Here is a 23724-nt window from a genome sequence, read left to right on the forward strand (position 1 = left end):
GATATATACAGTCCCCGGCCACTTCATGAGGTACACCTGTGCAATCTAAATCAAATCCAATACAACAGCTCTGCCATAAATTGTACTGTTTTGAATTTTATACATGTTCAGTTTTTGTTAACGTTGTCAAAAAAGTGATGATTCTAATGTATGTTTGTTACTGAGGTTGTACTATGTGGTTCTGGTGTACTGGTCACAAGTATATGTTAATGGAGTGGACAACATATTAGGAACACCAGTCAATATAATACACCCTAATACTCTACCATCACCCACTATGATCCCAATAATAAACATAAAGTAGAATTATCACCTTCTTGACAATGTCAACAAAAACTGAAAATGTATAAGCTTCAAAAATGTAGAATCTATAGCAGAGCTGTTGTATTGGATTGCATAGTTTACCCAATGAAGAGGCCAGTGAGTGTATACCTCAAAATGTCGGACCACAGCTGGAAACAATTTAAAGATGATCTCAATCATACAGTGAGAGACACTCCCACATGTAGATCATTGACTCTTTTTGGGTAGAATGATCTGAAATCTTTTTTGGTGTGACATGGCTGAATATTAGGCCTTAGAAATATACATTATTAAGGGAAATATTTTGGGCAAAATCAAGACAATGTTGACAATACCTGTCCTCCCCCCATGTCCTCACTAATGATCAAGTCATAAGGCTACCTTAAATATTAAAAACATATAAATGCAGAGAGTCTGAGTCACTGTGTAAGATGTAATAGTGGGTAGTAAACCATTTACAACAGCCATGCCTCAGACTATATTTACAATACAATAATGTCATTCATATCCAATTCATCTTTTCTTTATTTCTTATTTAAAATGCATCAGGGTAACAACATGCAATGTCAACAAAAAAAAAAGTTCAGAAGAGCATTTTATTAAACCTCCTAAGGAAATTCTGCAAAGATAAAAGCACATGCAGGATAGTGAGGACTGCATCAAAAATGAGATGTCACAGGAAGGCAGAAAGGAAGTACAGGCAATCCTGAATCTAATTGAAAACATGTTTGACGTTCATGGCACAGGGTTCTATCTGCCATTAATCAGGATTTCAGCACTAACTCCTAACTGAATGAAAAACATTTCACTACTCCAAAAAGGAATAAGTTCTTTTCAAAGAGAACTTGTAATCACATTGCTTTTTTAAGCAACACAGTACACATACAAAAAAGGACTTCCTCACAGTTTGTTAATTTGAGGTTAATGTTTACCACTCCAAATGACTCAACATACATTGAAGGTAAACACTGCCTTTCCAGTGTTGAGCCATTTGGCACTTACTCAGCATCACGGATTCCTTGTTTCGTTTTCCACAGGAAACCGGATCTTCATGATGTCATGAAGTCTACCAAAGCAGACTTCATGTGAGGTTAAAAGAAGATGCCTTGCTTGTGACCAATTCTTACACAGAGATGTGTTCTATATCATGACACGTAACCAAGGCCTTATAAGTTGCACATCCCATTATTCATGTAGCAGAATTCATGTGTTTGAAAGCTACACAGGCATCCTTCACATAATTCACTGTTCACAGACAAGACACTCATCCATTTGTCTAAAAACACTCAAATTTTCCTCCAGAGACAACTTTACTGGCTGGCATATACATTGATATGATAGGACACTCCTGTCACTGGTACTACAAACTCTGTACCACAAAAAGAGGGCAGGTCAGTTCATCAATCCAGTGTTGCGATGCTGTTTGGATGGAAACAATCTACTGAGATGGAGAGGAGGATACCTGCCACTGACGGAATATATCAAACACCCTTTTAGACTTGTCACGAGGGCCCTAGGGGGAAAGAGAGAATAGAGAAATGTCAGATAGTATTAGAAGGAGGTTGCGCTTCAACAATTGGATTCTTAATGGAGTGCTAAACCCAAAATCTAGTAACCAAATGACTAAAAATGTAAAAAAATAAATAAAAAGAAAAAAAGGCCTTCTTCAGAGACTTGCCTGCACTGGACTGTTTCCCACTGTATTAGAGTTCTTCTTCATGGGCATGAGGAGGTTGAGAGCAGCCTTCCAGCCCTGCTGATGAAGTGAAGAAACCCCACCGAAAAAGGGTAAGGCCCCTGGATCCAAGTTTTCCTTTCCCGCTGTGATCCAGGGACACCAGTCTCTGTGCTGAGCAAGGGGGTCAAAAGCATTCTTGTGCAGAAGCCCATCCTGAAACAGAGAAGTAGGTATCAAATTTTAAACCAAGACATAACGCAAAACTCAATTTGTAGGTGAATTCAGGTTATACACCCATGTTTTAAATTAGGGCTGCATGATTGTAGACAAAATATTAAATCCAGTTTCCCTTAACGATTCTTCAATTACGGACATTTGTGTGGTTGGTGGGCTTGGATTTTCTGGTAGTTTTGGTGAACTCGGTTGCGTCATACTGTATTTTGTGATACCGTCTAAGTTTCAACAGAATATGCACCTATCAGCATACTTATGGCTACATATTTTGACACCCACCTCCTTTAGTTCTCATTTCTGGTGTTCTTCTGAAACTTTACTTCAGTCTTTCTCTCACACGTTAGATTAGCTTTAATTTCTTCCTCCTCTATCTAACCTTCTGCCACTACAGCAGAATCTGTCAGGTAAGACCAACGTTGCATTGAAGCATGACAGAAATAGTGATTTTAATACAATGAGTTTTATATAATAATTATATGCATTACTCTCAAGGTGCTGCGTCATAGATTAGGAAATGTAAGTCATAAATGTGAAACCGGAGAGATGAGATCATTAACCTTCACAGTCAGACTCTGGTCCTAGTAAAATTGTGAAAAACGAGTTGTGAAATCAGCAGTAATGTTAGCGCTTACGGGGCCACCAAGTGATGAAAGGCACAGGCGTTTGGGAGGGTGGTGCGGGGTTGCAGGCCCATCTCCCCCAGAATTGTCCCCTTGCCCTCGACTGCGGGTTGCGGCCCTCTTTCCCCTGCCCAAAGGACTTGGCTGATCTTCACTAGGGCTGGGTGAGTCTCTGCTTCGGGCACGCAGGCCAACGAGGGAGGTGTTGCCATCGCCCTGTAATAAACACCAGAACCTTGTGAAAAATCAGTCTAGCAAGTTTTGAAGATTTAATTTGCCATCATTACACTCAGAGTAAAGATATGCTGGTTAAAACTCTAAATATGCACATATAAACATAGCTGGGTTAGTTTAAAAGAGTATGTTTGGTTAAAGCTTGCCTGATCAGAGCGGGTGGAGTCCTGGCTCCTGAGCTTCATGCGACTTGGAGTTGTAGCGGGGGTAGGTGACGCAGTCGTAGAGCGGTCCCCTTGGCCGTCGTGTGGCACAGTTGAGGCCAGACCTGTTGTTTGGGTAGAGGGGCTGTTTGGTGAGCCATCACCCTCACCTCCTGTTCCCTCCATCTGGTGGAAATTCCACAGGCCCACTTTGCGCATACAATAGGAGCATGTGAGGATGGGCAGGTTCATGGCGCGCAGAGCTGGGCTAAATGAAGAAATTCATGGTTCAGACTTCTTGATCAAGTAGGAATGGTAATACATTTTATGGCATGTTTCTCTCAGCTTCTATACTGCCTCCCTGTCCTTTCATTGTGTTTTTGCCATGCAGATCATCATTGAAGATACATTTGACACTGTAAATGAGCTTCCGTGCGTGTGCTTACTCTAGTTCATGGCATCAATTTGTGTGTACTGGAAAATGTGACATTAAAGCATTCAGTTGTATTGAGGGGTCAAACACAGCAAGACAGGAGTTTCATCTCACCTTCCAGCCCAACCACATAGAGAGACTATGCATGCAGCCACCTGGACAGCCAAAGGTTCAGAACATGGAGTCCCTCCCTTTCTTTTTTGTTCTTCCTCAATCAGCTGCAGTATAACACTGATAACATCCTCAGTCAATGACTGCAAGGAAAGAGTGGACATTAATTACACATGAACAGCACAACTATAATGCAATGTCTTTTGAAGTTTATGTTTTTATACAATGAATCTGACAACTGTTTTCATAATCTCCTGGATGCATTGTCACAAGCCTTTACTGCAACATTAATTTTGTCCATAATGTTCAAGAGGGCATTTTTGTTGTATCCACAAAGGCTAAGACTGTTATGCTTCCTCACCATGGATTTCAGCTGCTCAGGCTTCATAGCTGGCAGCTGCTGTGCAAGCAGACAGGCGCTCTGAAAGCGCTCTAAGAAGGCAGTAAGAAGTGCTGATGGCTCACAGGCTGGAACCAACCAGAACCGCTCTGAAATGACAGCAACATCCATGTGACTTCCATGTGCAAAGTTAAAATCTTAATACAGCTGAAATTTCATTTTGTATTAAAGATCATTTTTATTAAATACTATATAAAATGTTGCTCTTACCTGGACATGGAAAGTCAGGCCAAGGACAAAACTTCTCATGCTGTGTCTGAAGCTGCCTCGATAACTCTCCGATGCGGGATTCATCTATTTGAAAGAGGAGAAGTGTGACCTTTTAGTTTGGCAACATCAGCATAACCTTGTTAACTTTAAAGATTATTCTGTTTTTTTTACAGTGATATTTTGTGTAGCTCACATTTTTCAAAGTCTAAAGTTGGTTGTAGTGATGCACAAAGGAAGGCCTGGCAGCTGGAGCACTTGAGCATGTCGCAGCCAACGTTGATCCAGCCATATCTGGCACACATCAGAGGGGACAGTGCGCGGGGCTTGCCTGCCCATTTCAAACAGTGTTACACTAAGGAAAAAAATCACCCAGACACGAAGCAGTATATTCCAATTCATTATTTCAGTATGAAAATGGATATGTATGCATATAACCCACATCACAAGAAAAAAGCCTTTACAGATCAACTAGATTAGGGACTGTAGGGTTGTGTATCGTATAACAAGAAAAGGATATTGAATATGATTCCACTCTTGAGAAGAAGGCTTCTTTGTTGGTTGCCTCGCACGGTGCTTGAGTGTTGCTTTTTGCCTCGAGAACATTCAAATTTCCTTTTCCACTGAAAGTCACAAACAACAAAAACACATATTAAGTTTCCACAGTTTGCCTGGCTGATGAATAACACAACTTGCACATCTTGAATGGAGTGTTTGGTGCAGGTCTATGATCAGGAATAATGAATCTGACCCACAAATGAATAAAACTCCGAGAGAAAAAAAAAAAAAGAAAAAAAAAAGAGCAGCTTAAAGTCTTCCTTTACTGGAGAATAATAGAAAAGTAACGTGGTGGCATGCTGCTAGTGCTACCATCAAACTTTCAGGTCCCCACCCCCCTTATCTCCAACAGTGCAAAATGGGTGATGACATAACGCAAAACCTGTACGGTATACGGACAAAATAAACTTTCAATGGTATGCACACATTCCCGTTCCTGATCCACAGGCTCTTGAATCTGTGGAGACTTGTCCCCCCCCCACTCTGACTGGAGGCGGCTAAAGTAGCAATGCTTGCAAGGCTAGGCGGCTAACCAAACTAGCTCATCTCAACTTGTTCTTCGGCCCCTTTAAATGAAACGCATCGTCCAAAAAAACGCACCTGTTGGCTCCGGTGCATGTCGACGAGACCCCCTCGTTGAGAATATCGCGAACTTTCTCTGGAGATACAAGAGAAGACTTATGTTGATTTGAGTTGCCGTGACGATCCCCACGACTGCCGCCGAGAGTCGCCATGATCGGCTCTGAGGTTCCCCCGGAAAATAAACCCTGAAATCTATGGTTCCGTTTTGTAACACCCCCCCTCCTCCTCCCCTCCTCGACCAGTACTACTGGGCGAGACCACTCTCGATTTCACCAACTTACTTGAAATTTTGCTAGATGTGCTGACAATTAAAAGCCACTTATTATATCTGGAAAAAATAGTACCGAATGTTCTTAAAAGTGACGTCACCTATTCATTCATTCATTCATTCATTCATTCATTATTGAATGATATCAGAACAGGCAATCAGTGGTATAAAATGCTTCAAATAAAGCAACACTTTTAAATATGAATAAATTCATTTGACAGAATGTGTTACCTCATGTAAAGCTTATTTATAATTAGGGCGTTGGCAAGTAAAATAAACTGCCTCACTTGACAGGATCGCTTAGTTTATTTTTAAGCACAATCACTCAATGAATTGCCATGAACACTTATGGTCCCAAAAGTTAAATCCTAGCCATTTTGGTGATTCTTCCTTTAATGCCACAAGCAGGTCAAATTTGTGAAATAAGCCAATCTGCCAGATAGACATTCATGGTTCACAGATGTTGGATCATGATCACTTTCCTCTGTGATTTCTTCTAGCACTGCCATGGCTCTCATCAATATAGGATTCAATTTGGAGCACAGATTCATGCCCACATTCATGCAGCAAAATAAATGCAAATAAATGAATATGTTACAGTTACTAAGAAAAAAATGTAGCTGTAACTGTAGGCTAATTAAATTACATTTAGTCATGAAAATGTTGATATTTACAAAAGGGGTTCATTTGAAGTCAGACCTTTAAGATTTGAGGAGGGTTTTCCCCTCATGTTTTAAATATTTAACATGTTACTGAAACGATATAGGCTATTGCTGTTTTCAGTTCTTTGAAAAAACAATAATTTTTTAAATTTTTGGAAAATAAATCATGAAGTGGACCTTATTTTGAACACACGTGGGTTTAAATGGTGTCACAGTACCAATTAAGCACATGTCAGACTTTTGACTTATCTCATAAAATATCTTTATTTTATCTTCCAAAATCTACATGAACTAATGAATACATTTTCAAATGAGAGATAAATCTAGCTTTATAAGAAATGATCTCCCTTATAAATCATGTCAGTATCAATGAAAAACAGCTGAACTTATATTTTGGTGGGTTTATGGGTACACTTACCCCAACAGTTTTAAACATTCGTTAGAAAATTTGAAAAGTAATCAAATGTAATAAGTTACATTACTTTGATTAAGTAATTGAAATAGTTACATTAATTATTACATTTTAAATAGAGTAACTACTAATCTGTAATCTATTACATTTCCAAAGTAACCTTCCTAACCCTGATATTTCCCTAAAAGACAAATTTAAAAAAAAAATTAAAAAAGAGGAAGAAAAAAAAAGTTGTAACCACCAGTATGAAAAGACAACATTTAAAACCACGTGCTTAGCAAAAGTTATTTTTGTGGAGTTATGATTTAGGAATGGCAATGAAGTAGACTTTCTTTCTTTTTTTCTTTTAAAATATGGGCGGGTTTTTGAATTAATTGACTTAAATTTAGTAGTTTTTATCCAGGGGTTTTGTGACATTGTTTACTAGTGTTAGTGATTCATAGTGTGAAAGCTGCACTTTCTATTTAACCACATGAATCATCTTTTGTAGACTTTGTCAGAAAATAAACATGTTGTTTGTTATTGGAGACTGACACGCGTAGTCCCGCCCCCATATCTAATGACGTAACATCCGCATAACAACTCCTCTGATTGGTCAAGTGCCTCACGGCTGAGGGGAGGGTAACATTTGTGAATGGCTTCAAACTGATTGAGACAAGGAAGGGTTTATAATGTTTTATCAGCACTTTAGCAGATGTTGTTTTTATTTGATGTGACATTGTTCAGGACTGGATTGTAACGGGGGAAACGATGTCGGACGCTGAAGGTGCTCGCAGTGCAGACCAGCTGAATAAATTCAAGAGGTTGACAGGCAGGCCGCCGCACGGTGAGACGTTAGCAGGTTGGTCAACAACATTAGCACATATGCTAACGGTAGATTTTTAACTTTAAACGTTGTCATTTCCCCCTGCTCAAACAAACACTGTGTGGTTGAGTAGAGCCGCTTCACACCTACTGTCACCTTTAGCTGCTAGGACTTTAAACGTTGCCCTTACTAGTGACATTGCTAAGTACGATGCTCAAGCTAGCAAACATCCAACAATTCAGCTTGTTTATCTTTTTTCTGCAAACACAACCTAGCTAATATGTATATTACAATGCTTCAATATACAGCTTTAGTCTTGTCTTTAGGCTGTATAGTCAGTTTCATATGTGGCCTTACGCACATTTGCACAATTATTGATTAGTGTGTCTGCTGTTCTGAAAACACATTGTTGCCCTTTGTTAAGAGAATCATAAAGCTATTAACTGCACCCTTTTCTTTGAGTTGGTATGAAAGACATGTTACATTTTGACCTGGTAGTTGTAAATTCAATATTTTTCACATCCACATTTGATACACTTCACCATGTGTGTGGGAAAAAGCCAGGTTGTAATACTTTGTTTGCTGGTAACTGTTAGGAAAACTTTGATTTGAAGTATTTTACATTATGTCTGTTGGTATTTGATTTTAATGGTGTGGTTTACATTATATTTGGTACAAATCCTGGTTCTGATCTGCTTACCTTTTTTAAGTTTGTCCCAGATTCAGGCACACCTGGGGCCCAGCAATGTATGGACCACAGGTCAACTCTGGTCACTGTGACTGATGCAAACAAATGTCTAGTGACCCTAGATGATTGATGGCAACACCATAGACTAGTAAAGCAGTGAATACCATACATACAACGCTCTTGTATTTTTCTTCTCAAATTTAAAAATTACCTGAATATCATAATGGAATTGTATTTTAAGAAATATACTGACATTTCTAACAAATATTAAAAGCAAGCTGATGCCAAAGCTGTGAGATGTTATTGAAGATCTTTAGAGTATTTTTTGTTTTGATGTGTTGTAAAAGATCTAATTGAGTTTCTAACAGAAAGATACGTGGCCTAAAATCAACCCTTTTTCTGTTCTGGACAGGCTTTTAGCTGTTTATTTGGTGAGGTTGCACATCAAACTTTTCACAACACCTAGTTTATTGTTCCTTTTTTAGTTTGAATTGACTTATTGGGAGCCAAATGACTCAAATGTAAGCTTAAAAGTACTGAGTAGAAGTGTGCCATTGAATTGGGGTTTGATGTGACTATATATGATCAGGTATTTGTGACAATAATACAAAACAGTATTGTAAAGTATTGAACTTTCTTTGATTTGTGTGGCATTAGATTTGTATCAGTCATGTCACTAGCTTTGTCCCTGTATGCCTACCTTCAGTGCTGTGCTTTCCCAATCCATTATAAACCCTGATTAAAAATGTATTAGTTGGCTGAAGCGTGAGAGTTGAGTTGTAGGTGGGCCTCAGTGCTATTCTTAGTACATTAAACAGAGCTACATTACTAGGCTTTTGTTTAAAATGCTCTGTAGTCTGTCATCATGTATCTGCAGGTAGAAACATGCCAAACCACTTGATATCTAAAATGGTAATGTTATATTATATTATAGGCTATTTGCATAGTTTTCCTTATAAGGTGAATCTATGAGCCTTGCAGATAAAGTTGTAAATGAGGATGGATTTCTTTCTCTGTCTGCCACTTAGTTTGGGCCCCATTCTATATACAGTGTGAGGAAAAGGACAGGTCTATCGCTGAAGTATCATTAAAAGTTTGTACAGCGTGTTGCATCCAGGTAGATGCATCTATGTTGAGATATACTGGGTGTGAAGATGATGCACAAAAAATGCTATAGCAGTATTAGATCTGTCACTAGGGCAGTGACTTGATTAAGTTCATGCGTGTAATCCTAGCTACCTGTTGGATGACTTTTCAACTTTAATTCGATGACTGTCACACAAGGCTGCTCACTGTTTGCCCTGTTGTGTCACTATTAGAAAATCTTGGGGCTGTCTTTATCGAGTTTCCATGTTTAGAGTAGATTTCCTCTCAGAGTAATGCAGGGACACAGGGACACATGAGACTCTGAATTGTTCATCGCTAAAAATGTGAGCATGGACCCTCTGACTGCTTTCTGTGAGGCCATCCTGGGATTCTAATGTTGTGATAAGCCAGTTCAGTCAGATTTTCATAGTAAAAAAAACCCAGAGATAACTACTCAAGTTGACATTATCTTGTATTTTGACTTACTTTGTGCGGACAGTGATAACGCTTTCTCTTGTTGGTCCAATATTTTATCTGTCCGTCATCCCTGACGCTCATCTGATGAAGCTTTGTGCCTTCTTTTCCAGGTCATCGTAATCCCCCTGCACGCAGCGGACATCGCTGTGTTGCTGACAACACTAACCTGTATGTGTTTGGAGGATACAACCCTGACTATGATGAGTCTGGCGGCTCAGAGAATGAAGACTATCCACTGTTCAGGGAGCTTTGGAGGTACCACTTCGCCACAGGCTGCTGGCAGCAGATTCGAACAGAGGGCTACATGCCCACAGAGCTGGCATCTATGTCAGGTGAAACATTGTATATCTAATCATTTTAACACTTAATTGTATTTGCCCTTAATTTATATTTTATGCATAAAAAAACACTGTTTTCTATGCATGCAAATTGAGTTTGGCGTTTGTTTTTATGTAGCTGTTTTGCACGGGAACAACCTCCTGGTGTTTGGCGGCACTGGGATCCCATTTGGTGAAAATAATGGCAATGACGTTCATGTTTGTAATGTGAAGTACAAGCGATGGTCACTGCTCAACTGTCGGGGGAAGAAGCCCAACAGAATCTATGGACAGGTACCCTCAAAAAATGAATCCTTAGCATGTGTCAGGACTACATACTAAGTCTAGGTTGTAATGTTTCATGTCTCTCCTCTGATGGATAACGATCCTCTTCAAATATCCTTTTCAAAAACCAGTTGCTGGATGTAAAAACTTGACTAAGCTGCCATGTCATATCTTCCCAACTCCAGGCGATGGTCATTATAAATGGCTTCCTGTACGTATTTGGAGGGACAACGGGTTACATATACAGCACAGACCTGCACAGGCTGGACCTGACCACCAGGGAGTGGATCCACCTCAAGCCCAACAACCCTCCTGACGACCTGCCTGAGGAACGGTAGTGTGTCAAATCATATCATATCTGAATTCCTTGTAGATCTAACAGATTTGTGGATCCTGTGTTGTAAAAACACTTGACACACTGTGTCGTTGCATGTGTCACAGGTACAGACATGAAATAGCACATGACGGACAGAGGATCTACATTCTGGGAGGAGGAACTTCCTGGACATCTTACCCTCTGGACAAGGTACTACAACACTGTGGACTCACCAAACACATTTTAATTAATCATCAAAACTGTGCAAGTCACATTTCAAAGTCTGAAATGTTTCAAGGGTGCCTCTTTGAACACCTCAGTTTTATTTTTCATGACAGCTGAAGCAAAAGCTGATCTAAATATGGATTTTTCCTCCTTAGCACACCTTAGCTTAGGTAGATCAAAGGGAATATTTGAAAGGGAACATCATTTCCTGCAGTGATTTTACAAATGTAGAGTAAAAAAAGATCTGCACACTGCTAATAATACTTATACATTTATACACAATGTGTACATAAATGTCGAAAAGGTGACAATACAGTTATTTAAGTCATCAGATCATCATCAGTGGCTATTTTTTTCCACAAAATTGGTCACAGTCTTGACAACATACACATCTCCTATGTTTCCATTTAAATAGTTAATTACAATTTTTAAATCACTTCTTTTCTTGCATTCAATCCAAATCCGCCTTAATCTTTCATTAAATCAGTCATTTAGATTCATGGTAAATACTGTCTGTGTGTGTTTGTGATTTTTTTGAATAGATACATGCATACAATCTGGAGACCAATTCCTGGGAGGAGATTACAACTAAACCTCATGACAAAATAGGTCTGTATCCTGCAGCTCATTATCAGTTAAATCTGTATTACTTCCTGTGCAAGTCATTCTAAAACACCTATGACTTTGACAGGATATCCTGCTCCTAGGAGATGCCATAGCTGCGTGCAAATCCGAAACGGTAAGCCTTTATTTATACCGTATGTCACATTCTCACATGTTAAACCTTCTTTATTTAGTTGATTTCTATCTGATTCCTAGCCGGCAAATAGCTACAGTATCTAGTACGTATTATCTGACCATTCATTTCTCTCTGTTGTAGATGTATTTATTTGTGGAGGCTACAACGGGGAGTTGATATTAGCTGATCTGTGGAAGATTAACCTGCAGACTTTCCAGTGGAGTAAACTACCAGCGGTGATGCCCGAGCCCGCCTACTTCCACTGTGCTGCTGTCACCCCGGTTAGTACAACGTTACCTTCTTTAGTCACTCGACAGGTTTAGGGGAAATGTTTATCTATAAAATACATTTACAATGCATATTAATACACCTTTTAAGATCATACTACAGCCCACTTCCCTTATTAGTTTTGTTGACACAGATGTTGCATTGTAGAGCTGTATTTTTATCATTTTATTCTACTGCATGGCACCAATATTTTCTACCTATTGCATGGTTAGTTCTGACCTAGAAAGCGCTCAATTAAAGGCACAATGAAGGCATAGAAAAAAAACAACCTGAAAATGGTGAAATTAAAAAATGGCACTTTTACCCTGTTAATTTCTGAAGCAAACTTTAAATGATCTGTATATGTCTCTCTAACCTTCCCTAGGCTGGCTGCATGTACATTCACGGTGGTGTAGTGAACATCCACGAGAACAAGAGAACTGGCTCTCTGTTTAAGATCTGGCTGGCGGTGCCCAGTCTGCTGGAGCTGTGCTGGGAGAGGCTCCTCAAGGCCTTTCCCCACCTGACATCACTCTCCACCATGCAGCTACTCAACCTGGGCCTCACACAGGAACTCATTGAACGCTTGAAATAGGCAACACAGTGGAGGACAGACAGATGAATGGATGGGAAGGGCTGGGCTTGGAACGAGAGGAGATGAGGTCTGACAGAGCACAGAAATTATTCCACAGAAAAATTCTCGGGAAAATGCCCCCCCCACCCAACCACCCACCACCCCGCCTAACGTAGCCCCGCCTTAAAACCAAAAACAATGGGATGCCTTTTTGTTGTTTTAGTCCTTTTTTTTTTTTTTTGCAGTTAGAGTTCTGACACATACAGAAAATAAATGCGGGATGTTTTATGGATTTTACTCAACGCTCCTCCCCTCTCCGCCACCATCGTTCCTTACATGTTGCCTTTGTGTCAAACTAAGTATGATGTCAGCTTCTCGCCCTTCTGACAGCTGGAAATACTTTATTTTGCCATGTCATGTTTTCAAAGACTCCCTTCTCCTAATTTTTAAAAAAAGAAATAGCCTTCTTCACTACTTTTAAGAATTCTGTGCAAAGGAAGACTGCATGCATATTTATTTGAAGGACAAACCGTTTTCTTGAGGTATTCTCATCACCTGTTGTTGCTGTTTGCACACTTTGTCTTGCATATTTGTCAGCATTTAATTATTTTTTTTAAACAGATCCTATAAGCGACGATAACCATAGTGATGGTTTTTAGTCTACAAAAGTGGCAGAAATTAGTTTTTTGCTGAAAGGTAGTACCAGTGTTTTTGCACATTTTTGCCAATTTACTACAAATCACATCATTTAAATCATTGTTGACCATTTTCCAAAGCATATTGTACTGTTTTCCAACCTTAGGAGTTTCACGGTATAAAAATCTACTTCCAGAAGCTTGAAATTTGCTTGAGTTTGGTAGTCCCAACCAAGTTTTAGTTTGTCTGGGTTTTATTTATTGTTGAAGTTGCATTATTCTTGGATTACATAAATAAAAGTAGACATGGTGTTAACTTTTAGGAATGACCTATTTTAAGTCTTTCCAAGTTGCAAATTAATGGAGACCAGTGTCTGCCTGGAGCCAAGGAAAAACTAAATGTGATTTGTGGTGAATTGACTCAAACATACACAAATACTGTATGCCTTCTATTGATGTGAAAGAAATGTTAAATGCTGATTTTTGCCTGTGTCTGAGCCTTTGTATTTCCTGTATTTTCCATCATACATTATGTTACAACCTAGTCTTGAGAATTCTCTGCAAAAAAAAAACAAAACAAGAAAGGTGGGTATCCTCAAAGATCAAAATGCATCAATAAGTTTTCTAAAAAGGAATAATTTCACATCCATCCTGTTTGCTCACAGTTTTCATTTGTAAACCAAACCATGCAACATATCACTGTGAATTTGGTGCTCTTTAAAAATTAATTTAAAAATGCTTTTATTCGAATAAAGACTTAATTCTGTTCAGACTTTTACTCCCTCTCTGTTGATGACATTGAAATCGTTTTGCACGGGGAGTTGCTTCAGTAGCAGGCTCACACAAACATACTGCAGTGCCTTTTTCAAACTTTTAATGCGGTTAAAGAAATATAGGCAAAAACTAATAATCTTTGCATGTTTAGACAGTAAAGGTTTATGTAAGTGAGCATTTTAATCACTTTGAACAATCCAGCCATTACATATTATAACTCATGTTGGTGGCAAAAATTGCAATTTTGTATCCTGTTTCAAGGATGCAGAAACTATGTATTTTGTTCCTGTGAGCGGCCAGACAGTAGATTCAGGACAGGGTTCAACATTGAGTCTTTTTGGTATTAACCCTAAAAGCACTTATTCAACATGTCAAGGTGATGTCTTGAATAAAGGTCGTCTTTTAATCAAATTATTTAACTGATGCCAAATAATGTTGCACTTAAACTGGGTTATGATGACAGCTTAGGTGAAACCTTATACTTGTGGTTTAGATTAGCTGTTGTCTGATGGTTTGATGCTTCCCACAAATGCATGGATTTGCCTGCACTTCTTTACCTTGCCCCTTTTTTGTTCTGCATAACAAACTACTTGGTGCATGATGCCATCACCTGCTTTTTATATCAATGTCATCAAACCTTTACTTTGCAACGTAGTTTTAAAAAGGTAACAACTAAAATGTTGTACAATAGGCTTGTGTGAATGTTGTGTTGGAGTTCTGTCAATAAAGTATTCTGTAAATAGTTCTCCGTTCCCCTTTTTCCTTTGCTTGACTAATAGTCTAGCATGACACGTAACAAAAGGAAAACCAAATTTTTTTTTTTCTGTTTTAAAATGACTACTGCATGAAATGTGCTGCATACAAGAGCTATTGGATTTCTGTTCCCATTTGTCCTCTCAGGATGATAATACCACGCATGCTTATTGACATTTGACAAAAAAGGTGCCAAAATGCTGATAATGAACATGATAGAGTATGTAGCCGCAAAGAAAAGTCAAATCTAAATCATGGTGGTGTATATAAAAAAAGTGCAACATTGGTTAAGAGATGGCCTTATCTGACAGACAGTTTGTAAATTGATGCATTTATTATGTGTAATATTAACTACATATGACAATGACTCACAGCCAAAAATAAATAGCACAATGTTACATTTAAATGCAAGAGTAATTTTAAAGATCATCAAAGTTTTACTTTGAACTGTGAAACCATTTTCAAGCACACAAAACACCATTCAGATTCAATATTTACAGCTCCACTGTGGCATTTCTAATCTCAATCCAGTTGTTCTGTATTCCCACTTGTGACAGTGATGATGCAGGATTTGTGTATTTGTAAGGCAGCATCAGGGTTTTGGAGCTTTGAGATTTTTCTTGACAAGCAGATCAACAAGAACGTGGCGGTGGAGCGAAGTAGTAAAGCGACAAAAGGATGAGGTAAACCACCACCAGAGCCGTGCCTGCAAACAAAACACAATGATTATATACAGAAATTTACATGTGAATTCACACTCTACCATTTTTCTAGTAGGACGTTATCAGTCAGACTAATAAGGTTTTAGAGGGATAAACATACATTTGACTGGTTTTAAGATTCTCTGTTGATGCCTTGGATGTGATAATGCCCTTTACTGCAGAGGAGATATCTTTTTAGTTATGACTTACCCTGAAAATAGTCACATTTTCCATCCATGAAGATGTAGTTGACCAAAATGACACTGAAGATGCTGGCCCAGAGATGAATGTCACTGAACACAAGCACGAATCCGACATCCTGAAGAAAAAGAGTTTGCATAAAGTCATGATGTAAAACAATTTCATTACACAAGAAGAAAAAGTCTACAAAAACCGAGCAAACCTTTTTTACTTACATAGAAGGCATTGAAGAGGATGAGCAGTGGAATTTGAATCATGCAGACCTGCACAGCTATACAACTGCCCACTTCAAGACTGCAAACAGTAAAAATCTACAAGTTGAAATGTCATTAATACTCATCTTTACAAAACCTCAATTCATCCTATGTATCAATTTATGTTAAAACACTTCATGAATTCTGAAGCCACATTCAGGTGGTTCATCACAGGGAGTTAAAATTATACTACGACGGAACAGTGTGCTCGTACCTCAGGCTGATATTGTTCTGCACTGCAAACAGGATCCCGTTGACAATCTCAGGAAGCTCAGGCACCATAGCCAACACTGTGACACCGATGAAGTACTGTGTGAAAGGAGGATAGCAGTAGGTACAAAGAAACACACAGACAAAGACATGAAAAAGCCAAAAATACATTATAAACCTGAGACTAGCCCCCCTAGGTGTTTTGTCACAGTTACATTGAGGCTCTATAAGGACTGCATTTCTATCAAGGCAGTCCATTTTAACATGAATTCATCTGAAACTAAGTGTGAATCTGAGAGGCATTTTCGTATTTTGAATACCTGGGAGATGGAGGAGTTGTTCAGAATTGGCTCGATGTTCTCAGTGCTGAGGTCGGCGCAGCAGGCCATCAGCACTGTGGCAACAATCAGCACTCCAAGAGCCCTCCAACGAGACCAGTGGACTACATGATGACCTGCTGGTAAGAAACACTTCAAGCTGATCAGCAGGAACAAATTTACTATTTATGACTTACCTTCTTCTCTGCTGAGGGAAGTTTTTCTCTCCTTTCATATACGTCAGGATCAAACTTCTCCCTTCATGCTTTAGAGTAGTGGCATGCACAGGCGCAACTTTACCTCAGTATGTTCCTTCTGTGACTGACATGCACAAACAGGTTAGTAAGGCAGGCAACAGGCAGTCCGTGCTTCACGTTAATATCTCATTCCTCCACCCAAATGATTCAAAGGAAGACTACATGCACACCACACACCTGTTGCAACGTGGCTTGTGTCAATGGTGGTGACATTAACGCTCGACTTGGCAGGTGGAAGGCCCGTGGGGAGCTCACCAGTAGAGTGGTAGGTGCTGGTACCCTCTTTAGCGTACTGACCGTGTGCATGGCCCCCTTGGCCATCGCTGATATGGATGTCATAGATGTGGGAGTGGGTCTTCAGTGTGAAGATGAGGCCTATCAGGTATGCAGCAGGTAGCAGCACAGAAATAGTGTACACCAGTGCTCTGGAATAACATTTTTTTTTAAAAATCACATAATTAGTCAGAACACTATTTTAATCCTTTGATGTATTTTGCTGACCTGATTGCTTTGGAAAAGTGTTGCAAAGTAAAAAAAAATCACATGTGTAGCACCTGGACTTACTCAATATGGGACAGAATCAAATGTGGGTCAGTTTGACTCTGTTAAGAACAAAGAATCAAGGTGAAAATTAAAACCATACAAGCAAAGTTTTAAATATGATCTAAAATAAGGTTAAGACAACAGCAATTAAACATGTTTCCCTGTCAAAACCTCTGAATTTAGCAGCTGTGGGACCCATAAAGATTTAATTCTTCATGGTGGGAGCATCTAAAATCTGTTAATATAAAACATTAAAGCCATGGAGCACAGAGAAAGCACTGCCTGATATGAATTACACTACTGGCCCCTTCGAATTAGAATTAGTGATAGTGGTCTTCAGCTTGCTCAAAGCTGCTTTGTTGCTTACTCTATGCTCTGCAAGCACATTGCAACACATATAAGTGGAAGAAGCTACCCACCGTGTCATAGTGACAATCCTTGCAGATGAAGGGCACGCTGGTATTGCCGGGAATATTGGTGCAGCTCTCACATACCAGATTACCAAAGGTCTTTGAGAAGAGCGTGGGAGCAAACACACCTGGGGACAATATAACGTTAAGTTTAGAGCTTTATGAATTTGCCAGGAGATTGTTGTTGTTTGAGAAAATGTTGCAATACATACCTCCTATTGATATGAAGAGCAAAGCAGAGCTCACTCCGGCCGAACGACTGTTAAATCGTTGCTCTCTGTGTTTTATGCCCCCGATGATCATGCAGATACCCTTTGCGGTTGACACAAACAACAAGAGGTAGGTGCATTAGTACGAGCATCTGACTTCCCATTTCCGACTTGAATCTCATAGTGAAAACTGAACTTTTGAGATCAGCGTCTGGCTCTCTGCTCTCCTGCAGCCACAACACGTCAGGAAACAAGAATTCAGAGAAAACACACAACTCAGGGAATAAAATGCAATTTCACACACAGAAATAATTATAATGCTGCACTGTGAACTTCTTATACACTCACAGGTATGAACAGTATACAACCCAGCAAGGTCCCGGTGAGGGCCGCTTTGACAATTTCTTCATAACATTTGGTACCAGCACGCTGTCCCTGCAGCAGTGCTGTGATGTAGAACGTCATCTCTGTGATGGAGCCAAAAGTTGCGTTTACCACCGCTCCCACTGCAAAGTTACTCTGTGCAGAAAAACTGAGGGGACATATACGGTTATTGATTAAACATCCATTTATTTTATCTTTTAAAATACAATGTAATGTATTTTTTTTTCAGAATGTCTCCTTTTGTATTAATACACACTGGAATACGTGGGAATTCTGTCTGTAAATTCACATTTCATTATCATTCATCTACTGACCAATGACACAAATGCTAATAAAATGTACCTGGCTATGCCCATGCCAATATAGTAGGACAGAGGAATGATGGAGATGATGGCCATGACAAACTTTGTTTCTGAACTGAGGTGATTGTGTTCGTGGTCAGTATAGCCGATAATAAGAGTCATTAATACCAAGGGAAGCAGGTCTGCAGGGAACATAGATTTAAGGAGAACCAATGAACAGACAGTGGACTGCTGGTTACTGCAGCAGCTTCAGGTGATAGCACAGAAGCTACCATTGCAAACTGGAAATGATAGATGTGATGGATGTATATATTTTTGATATATAATTAGACTAGAGCTTTTTGCTTTATAGCTCTTTGTAATTTTCATGCCCATAACTCCAACAACATAAAAAGGATACTGAGAGCAAAAATGTTGATTCCTTGGATAGTGTACTTGTAGTAATACACATTGAAAGCTTGGTAACAGCACAAGATTACTCTGGTCTCACAGCCACGCGCCTGCAAAAGACAACATAAAACACACTTCAAGTAACACATCTATTTATTAAATGTAAAAGTACATAACAGACAAGGTTTAAAGGGCTAGTTTACACAAATCAACAGAAGAAAAAAAACATTTCTCCACTTCGCTCTAGTGGTATTGAGTCAGGCACATAGTGTGGTTGTGCAGAGGTTTTTAGATATCTTCCAGCCTTGTCAATTTCATTTATGAACTACACATGGCAACCTTATCAGCAATATGGTTTTACATTAAATAATGACCCGGTTACTCTGGTCATTTTCATGAGGAACTATTTTATATCAAAGTCCAAATAAAAACTGTCCACACTATTAGAGCCGGATATCTCAAAACCTTTGCAAATAGTGAGAACTATGTTTTGTAAATTGTCTGAACTGACCCTTTAAAAAGGAAAAAGTCATAGAGGATACATTAATCAGAACGACCATTTACACACTGCAAGTTAGAGCCATTAGTCACATGAACAAATGGAGCACTTCAGATAAATGCCGCCATAGCTAATACCATAACTAATAAGGAGGCGATGAAAACTATGTAGTATTAAAAAACTTGTGGTTGGTGTTTTTTCGACAAGCATGACCAGTAAGGGAAAGGAAAGGGGGAAAAAATGCTTTTCCTCCTTATTTTGACATTTACAAACCATTTCTGTAATTTCACAAAATGCCCCCTTTACCTTTTCTAGTGTGTGTATCTGAACATCCTCTGGTGCCATGAGCAGAACAATGCTCAGCGTGCGAGCATTCATCTTGGATACAGGAATAGTGAAGACCAGCAGCCAGGAGAGTGCACAGGCCAGGGCATGGACCATAGCCAGGACAGGATAGCCCAGTAACAGCCAAATAAAAGTGCTTATGCGACACTATAGAGAAGGAGAGTAACCAGGAACAACAGGACAGAGCACACAGGTATACACATGAAATCATTCATATCAAATACTGTATAAGGGTCAATGACGTATAAGGATTTATTTAAAAATAATAAATATGGGAATATCTATTGCAGTAATTCAAACATTAAGAAAGGTTGAGTACACATAAATACATATTAAAATAGTAAATTAGGTGTTTTATGTGTTTTTCCATCTCGATGAATTAGAACTGAATAAAAAAGTCATGTGGTGCGACCGTGATCTATCTTAAAATAAATGAATTTAAGTGTTTAGAAACAAAGTATTTGCATGTCCTTTAAGTTTTTGTAAATAATAATCTCATATTTATGTTTCTATAATGTCACAGTTGCCTTCTTAAATGTATGTAAGACTTATTTTTCCTGTAAATTGCTTAAAAATGATTGAAAAAATTTAAAAATACAATTCAGTTAAGCATACTGTATCAGTGATTAATATTAAAAGTGATATTTAATACAGTTATTGGTTTTATTGGTCGCACCACATGATATTTTGTCACTTTAAATAACAGAAAAATTACTAATAACTTGTGGTTTTTGAAAAGTTAAAGTGATTTCATATAAAGGAAAGGTACTACATATATATTTGGTATTTTTTTTTAAATCAATTTAAACCTTTTTCTAACTGAAAAAAATGCAGCTAGACTGAAAATGTCATAGTCACGTCATTGACCCATAAATATGACCACACTTTTGCATTGCAGTAAGTGATTGAATGATTCTCATTTCCTCACCCAGTGCTTTGAAATATTTCTGGCTGGTAGCTCTGGGACAGGGATCTCAACAGGGATGGGGGAAGACATCAGAAGGGGCGCACAGTCCTTATTCCTGACAAGATCGTTATTGTCTTCAGAGTCCCTCTCTTCAGGTATTACCTCACATTTTGGGGGCTTCACAATGGATCTCTTCACTACGTCACCAGCCTGAAAAAAAAAAGAGATTACAACATGATATGGATAATATTTGCCTCTTGGTGACATCTGAAGAACATGACTTTTGGAATCCTGATACACATAATGCTAAAGTTAGGACACTTGAAATAATAAAAGTTTACCTTCTCTACTGACTTCCCAAATGGCCAAATGAAGTACCAAGCCATTTTTAAGCAAAGTCTGCCTAAAAAAAATGAAGCAAAAAAACTACATTTCAGAGGAAAGACTACAACACTGAGTGGTGTGGGTGTGCACAGTACAGAATACAAACCATAAGGGGCACCGAAGATTGTAAGAAACATCAAAGGACACATGATGATGTAGATTAAAGAGACCCACCATCCAAATAAAAACACATAAATTATGTTCCCGAATGTGATAATGGAGCCTAAAAGAAAGACAAAATTGACACACAAAAAAGGTTATTGCTTTCCAGAAACTGCATGCACTTTTTTACTATTAAACTGAACTGAAGAGAAAAAGACCTTGTTGAGGCTTAACGATGCTCAGATCAGAGTAGAGCTCCTTGACGATGTCTGATCTGTCTTCAATAGGCTTTTCAGTTAGATTGGCCTTCCATTTTCTGAAGCCAAACTGGGGGGAAAACAATGTATTTCTGGATTAAAAACATGTTAAATCAACAAAGTGTTTCGTTCTCAGTCAAATATTAGAATAATTCTCAAATTTCAAATCAAGTCAAGCGTTTAAAAAGTTTAAATCAGCAGATACTGATTATGTGTAGGAGAGAAATTATTACCCTGTAGTTGTTGGCCTCCCTGTGGGCTTCCACCTCATTCTCAGCTCTGATTGTGGTCTTAGAAGCGCCTTCCTCCCAACCCTCCTCTGCATATATTGATGGAGTTGACCGTGCTGAGGTGCCATGGGCTCCTGTGTGGGTTACAACTGTTAGAAAACTCTTCCACATGCCAAGATGTGGTTTCATCAATATCTTTGCATCTATATAGGATACTTGGTTGTGTGAGGCCTCTCTTCCTCACCTCTGTGCACAGTGAGGAAACATTTGGGTGTATACTGGCAAAAGTGGTGGGAAGAAGCATCTGGGGAAGGCGTCTCTGCTGTGCCTAGTTCTGGATGCTGCGAGCCAACACAGAGCCTATCAGTATGGGAATGTCGCCTTGGAAACCGGTGATGCTGCTCAGGATCTGCATAGTTGTCTGAATGAGAAAACATCACGGAGAACAGACTTATGGAGTACACCAAGCAAGATTTTGACATGATACAAATGGAAAATTAACAATCCTTACAGTAAAGAATCAAGCCTAGGGCCAACGCCCTCCAGCTGTCGCATATAAATCTGTGTGACTAACAAAAACCTCCTGAGAGTCATGCAGTGTCCCCTCTCCCCCCCATTCTGTCCACTGCTGCCTGCCAAGACTGATCACATTATCAATGCATTGCAACAGAGAGATCACTTCGCAGATTCTCTTGCTTTGAAATTAAAAATAGAAGCATGCCGTTCATACTGAATATAGTCCAACTGGTTATGATGTGGATGAGAAACTTTTTCTACTCCTGTCTTAACTGTCTCTATGTCTGATAAAAGATAGACAGTACAAGTTAAAGACTGATTTTTAAAAAAGGACTTGCACATTAAAAATCTTCCCTGAAGCCTCCTGCTAACAACTTTTCCAAAATCTTGCAGCAATTTTCCAAAATCTTGCAGCATTCCCACTAAACTATGAGGGAAATGAAAGAACTTGGCTGGGGAATGAAGCACAGTATGCTGCTTCCCCGCTCATTATTGTTGTTGTGAGATGATGTCAAACTGTCTTTATCTTTACTGAGCTTTCTTCCTCATGAGACCAACCACAACACTAGCAGGCTGAGTGAAAGGATAAACTACAGCACAATTGCAAAGTTGTGATCATCCACTAAAATGTCACATTCCTCATCTACCTGTTACCTGTCATGAAGGCACCTTTGTGACGTTTAGACATTTATAATCATTTTTACAAACAAACAGTAATAATAATAATAATAATAGCCTACTGAGACTAGACAGCTTTCTATGGAGCTTAGATTGCCAAAAAGAAAGACTATTTTATCTCTTAAGCACAAAGTTCAGTAAACATTGGGAGGCTCTGCTCCACAGGTGATTTTGATGAGCACGCGAAAAACTTAAAAAGAAAAATGCCAAGAAGCACACATACAGACTCCAGTAAACATTTTTGATGGTGTGGGATTAAAAACAAAAACAGAAGGTGCGACTTCATAAAAAAAAAAGTTTGGTCTCACCTTGATTATCAGCCGCGGATCTCCTCCGCAGGCTCTCCACGTCACCTGTCACCACTGAAGACTTTTTGTGGGACATTTTTTGTGTGTGTTGGTGTGTGTCACTCCTGCAGCTTATCATGCACACGTCGTGGGACACTTCTTTATAAAGTCTGCCTTGCCTTCAATGGTGGTTTACCCCTCACTGCGGTGTGCATTTCAAACTCCGCCCACATTCACAACGTTTTCCTTTCTTTTTTCTTTTTCTTTTTTTGGTCCTGAAGTTTCACAGTGCCAGTATACAAGTAAACAATTATTATTATTATTCCACTTCTGCTCCAAAACTTGTGATATAGTATTTGCTTTTATTAAAGATGCTCAACATACGTAGTAATGACAGGAAAAACTTTCCTTTAATATTGTGCACCTGTGCATATTTGGTCGGTAGTGTTACTAACGTCGCCATGGAGACGACATGGAGATTGTAGTTTTCACTGAACTTCCTTGTCTGTAAGTGTCCTTTAATCATGGTTACCATGGAGACGGCATCTCCATCAG

General features: G+C 39.0%; 3 protein-coding genes across 4 annotated transcripts; 1 reads left to right on the forward strand and 2 right to left on the reverse strand.

The window, feature by feature from the left end:
- Nucleotides 1-855: 855 nt before the first annotated feature.
- Nucleotides 856-5655, reverse strand: zc3hc1 (zinc finger, C3HC-type containing 1). Its single transcript, XM_062443781.1, has 10 exons — nt 5522-5655; nt 4884-4986; nt 4560-4710; nt 4367-4450; nt 4118-4245; nt 3760-3899; nt 3216-3480; nt 2848-3051; nt 1982-2194; nt 856-1816 (listed from the first exon to the last, which is right to left on the reverse strand). Exons 1-10 carry the CDS (start codon nt 5653-5655, stop codon nt 1742-1744), a joined length of 1497 nt encoding a protein of 498 aa, XP_062299765.1. The 3' UTR covers nt 856-1741.
- Nucleotides 5656-7452: 1797 nt separating this feature from the next.
- klhdc10 (kelch domain containing 10) lies at nt 7453-13235 on the forward strand. Of its 2 annotated transcripts, none has more exons than XM_062443752.1 (9): nt 7453-7686; nt 10012-10233; nt 10358-10512; nt 10689-10837; nt 10945-11029; nt 11587-11653; nt 11736-11783; nt 11925-12064; nt 12436-13235. In XM_062443752.1, exons 1-9 carry the CDS (start codon nt 7596-7598, stop codon nt 12643-12645), a joined length of 1167 nt encoding a protein of 388 aa, XP_062299736.1. In that variant the 5' UTR covers nt 7453-7595; the 3' UTR covers nt 12646-13235. The 2 variants fall into 2 exon arrangements, with proteins under 2 accessions (XP_062299736.1, XP_062299737.1); XM_062443753.1 differs by having other exon boundaries at nt 7453-7671.
- A 2183-nt stretch (nt 13236-15418) lies between these two features.
- Nucleotides 15419-23266, reverse strand: cax1 (cation/H+ exchanger protein 1). Its single transcript, XM_062443991.1, has 20 exons — nt 23191-23266; nt 21933-22109; nt 21692-21822; nt 21420-21528; nt 21206-21322; nt 21057-21118; nt 20737-20925; nt 19770-19955; nt 18975-19074; nt 18615-18756; nt 18237-18420; nt 17892-17991; nt 17689-17807; nt 17291-17328; nt 17024-17151; nt 16473-16606; nt 16157-16251; nt 15904-15982; nt 15698-15806; nt 15419-15492 (listed from the first exon to the last, which is right to left on the reverse strand). The coding sequence occupies exons 1-20, from the start codon at nt 23264-23266 to the stop codon at nt 15419-15421; spliced, it is 2349 nt and encodes a 782-aa protein (XP_062299975.1).
- Nucleotides 23267-23724: the final 458 nt, after the last annotated feature.

The sequence above is a fragment of the Scomber scombrus genome, chromosome 22, assembly GCF_963691925.1.
Source record: "Scomber scombrus chromosome 22, fScoSco1.1, whole genome shotgun sequence".
Taxonomy (NCBI): domain Eukaryota; kingdom Metazoa; phylum Chordata; class Actinopteri; order Scombriformes; family Scombridae; genus Scomber; species Scomber scombrus.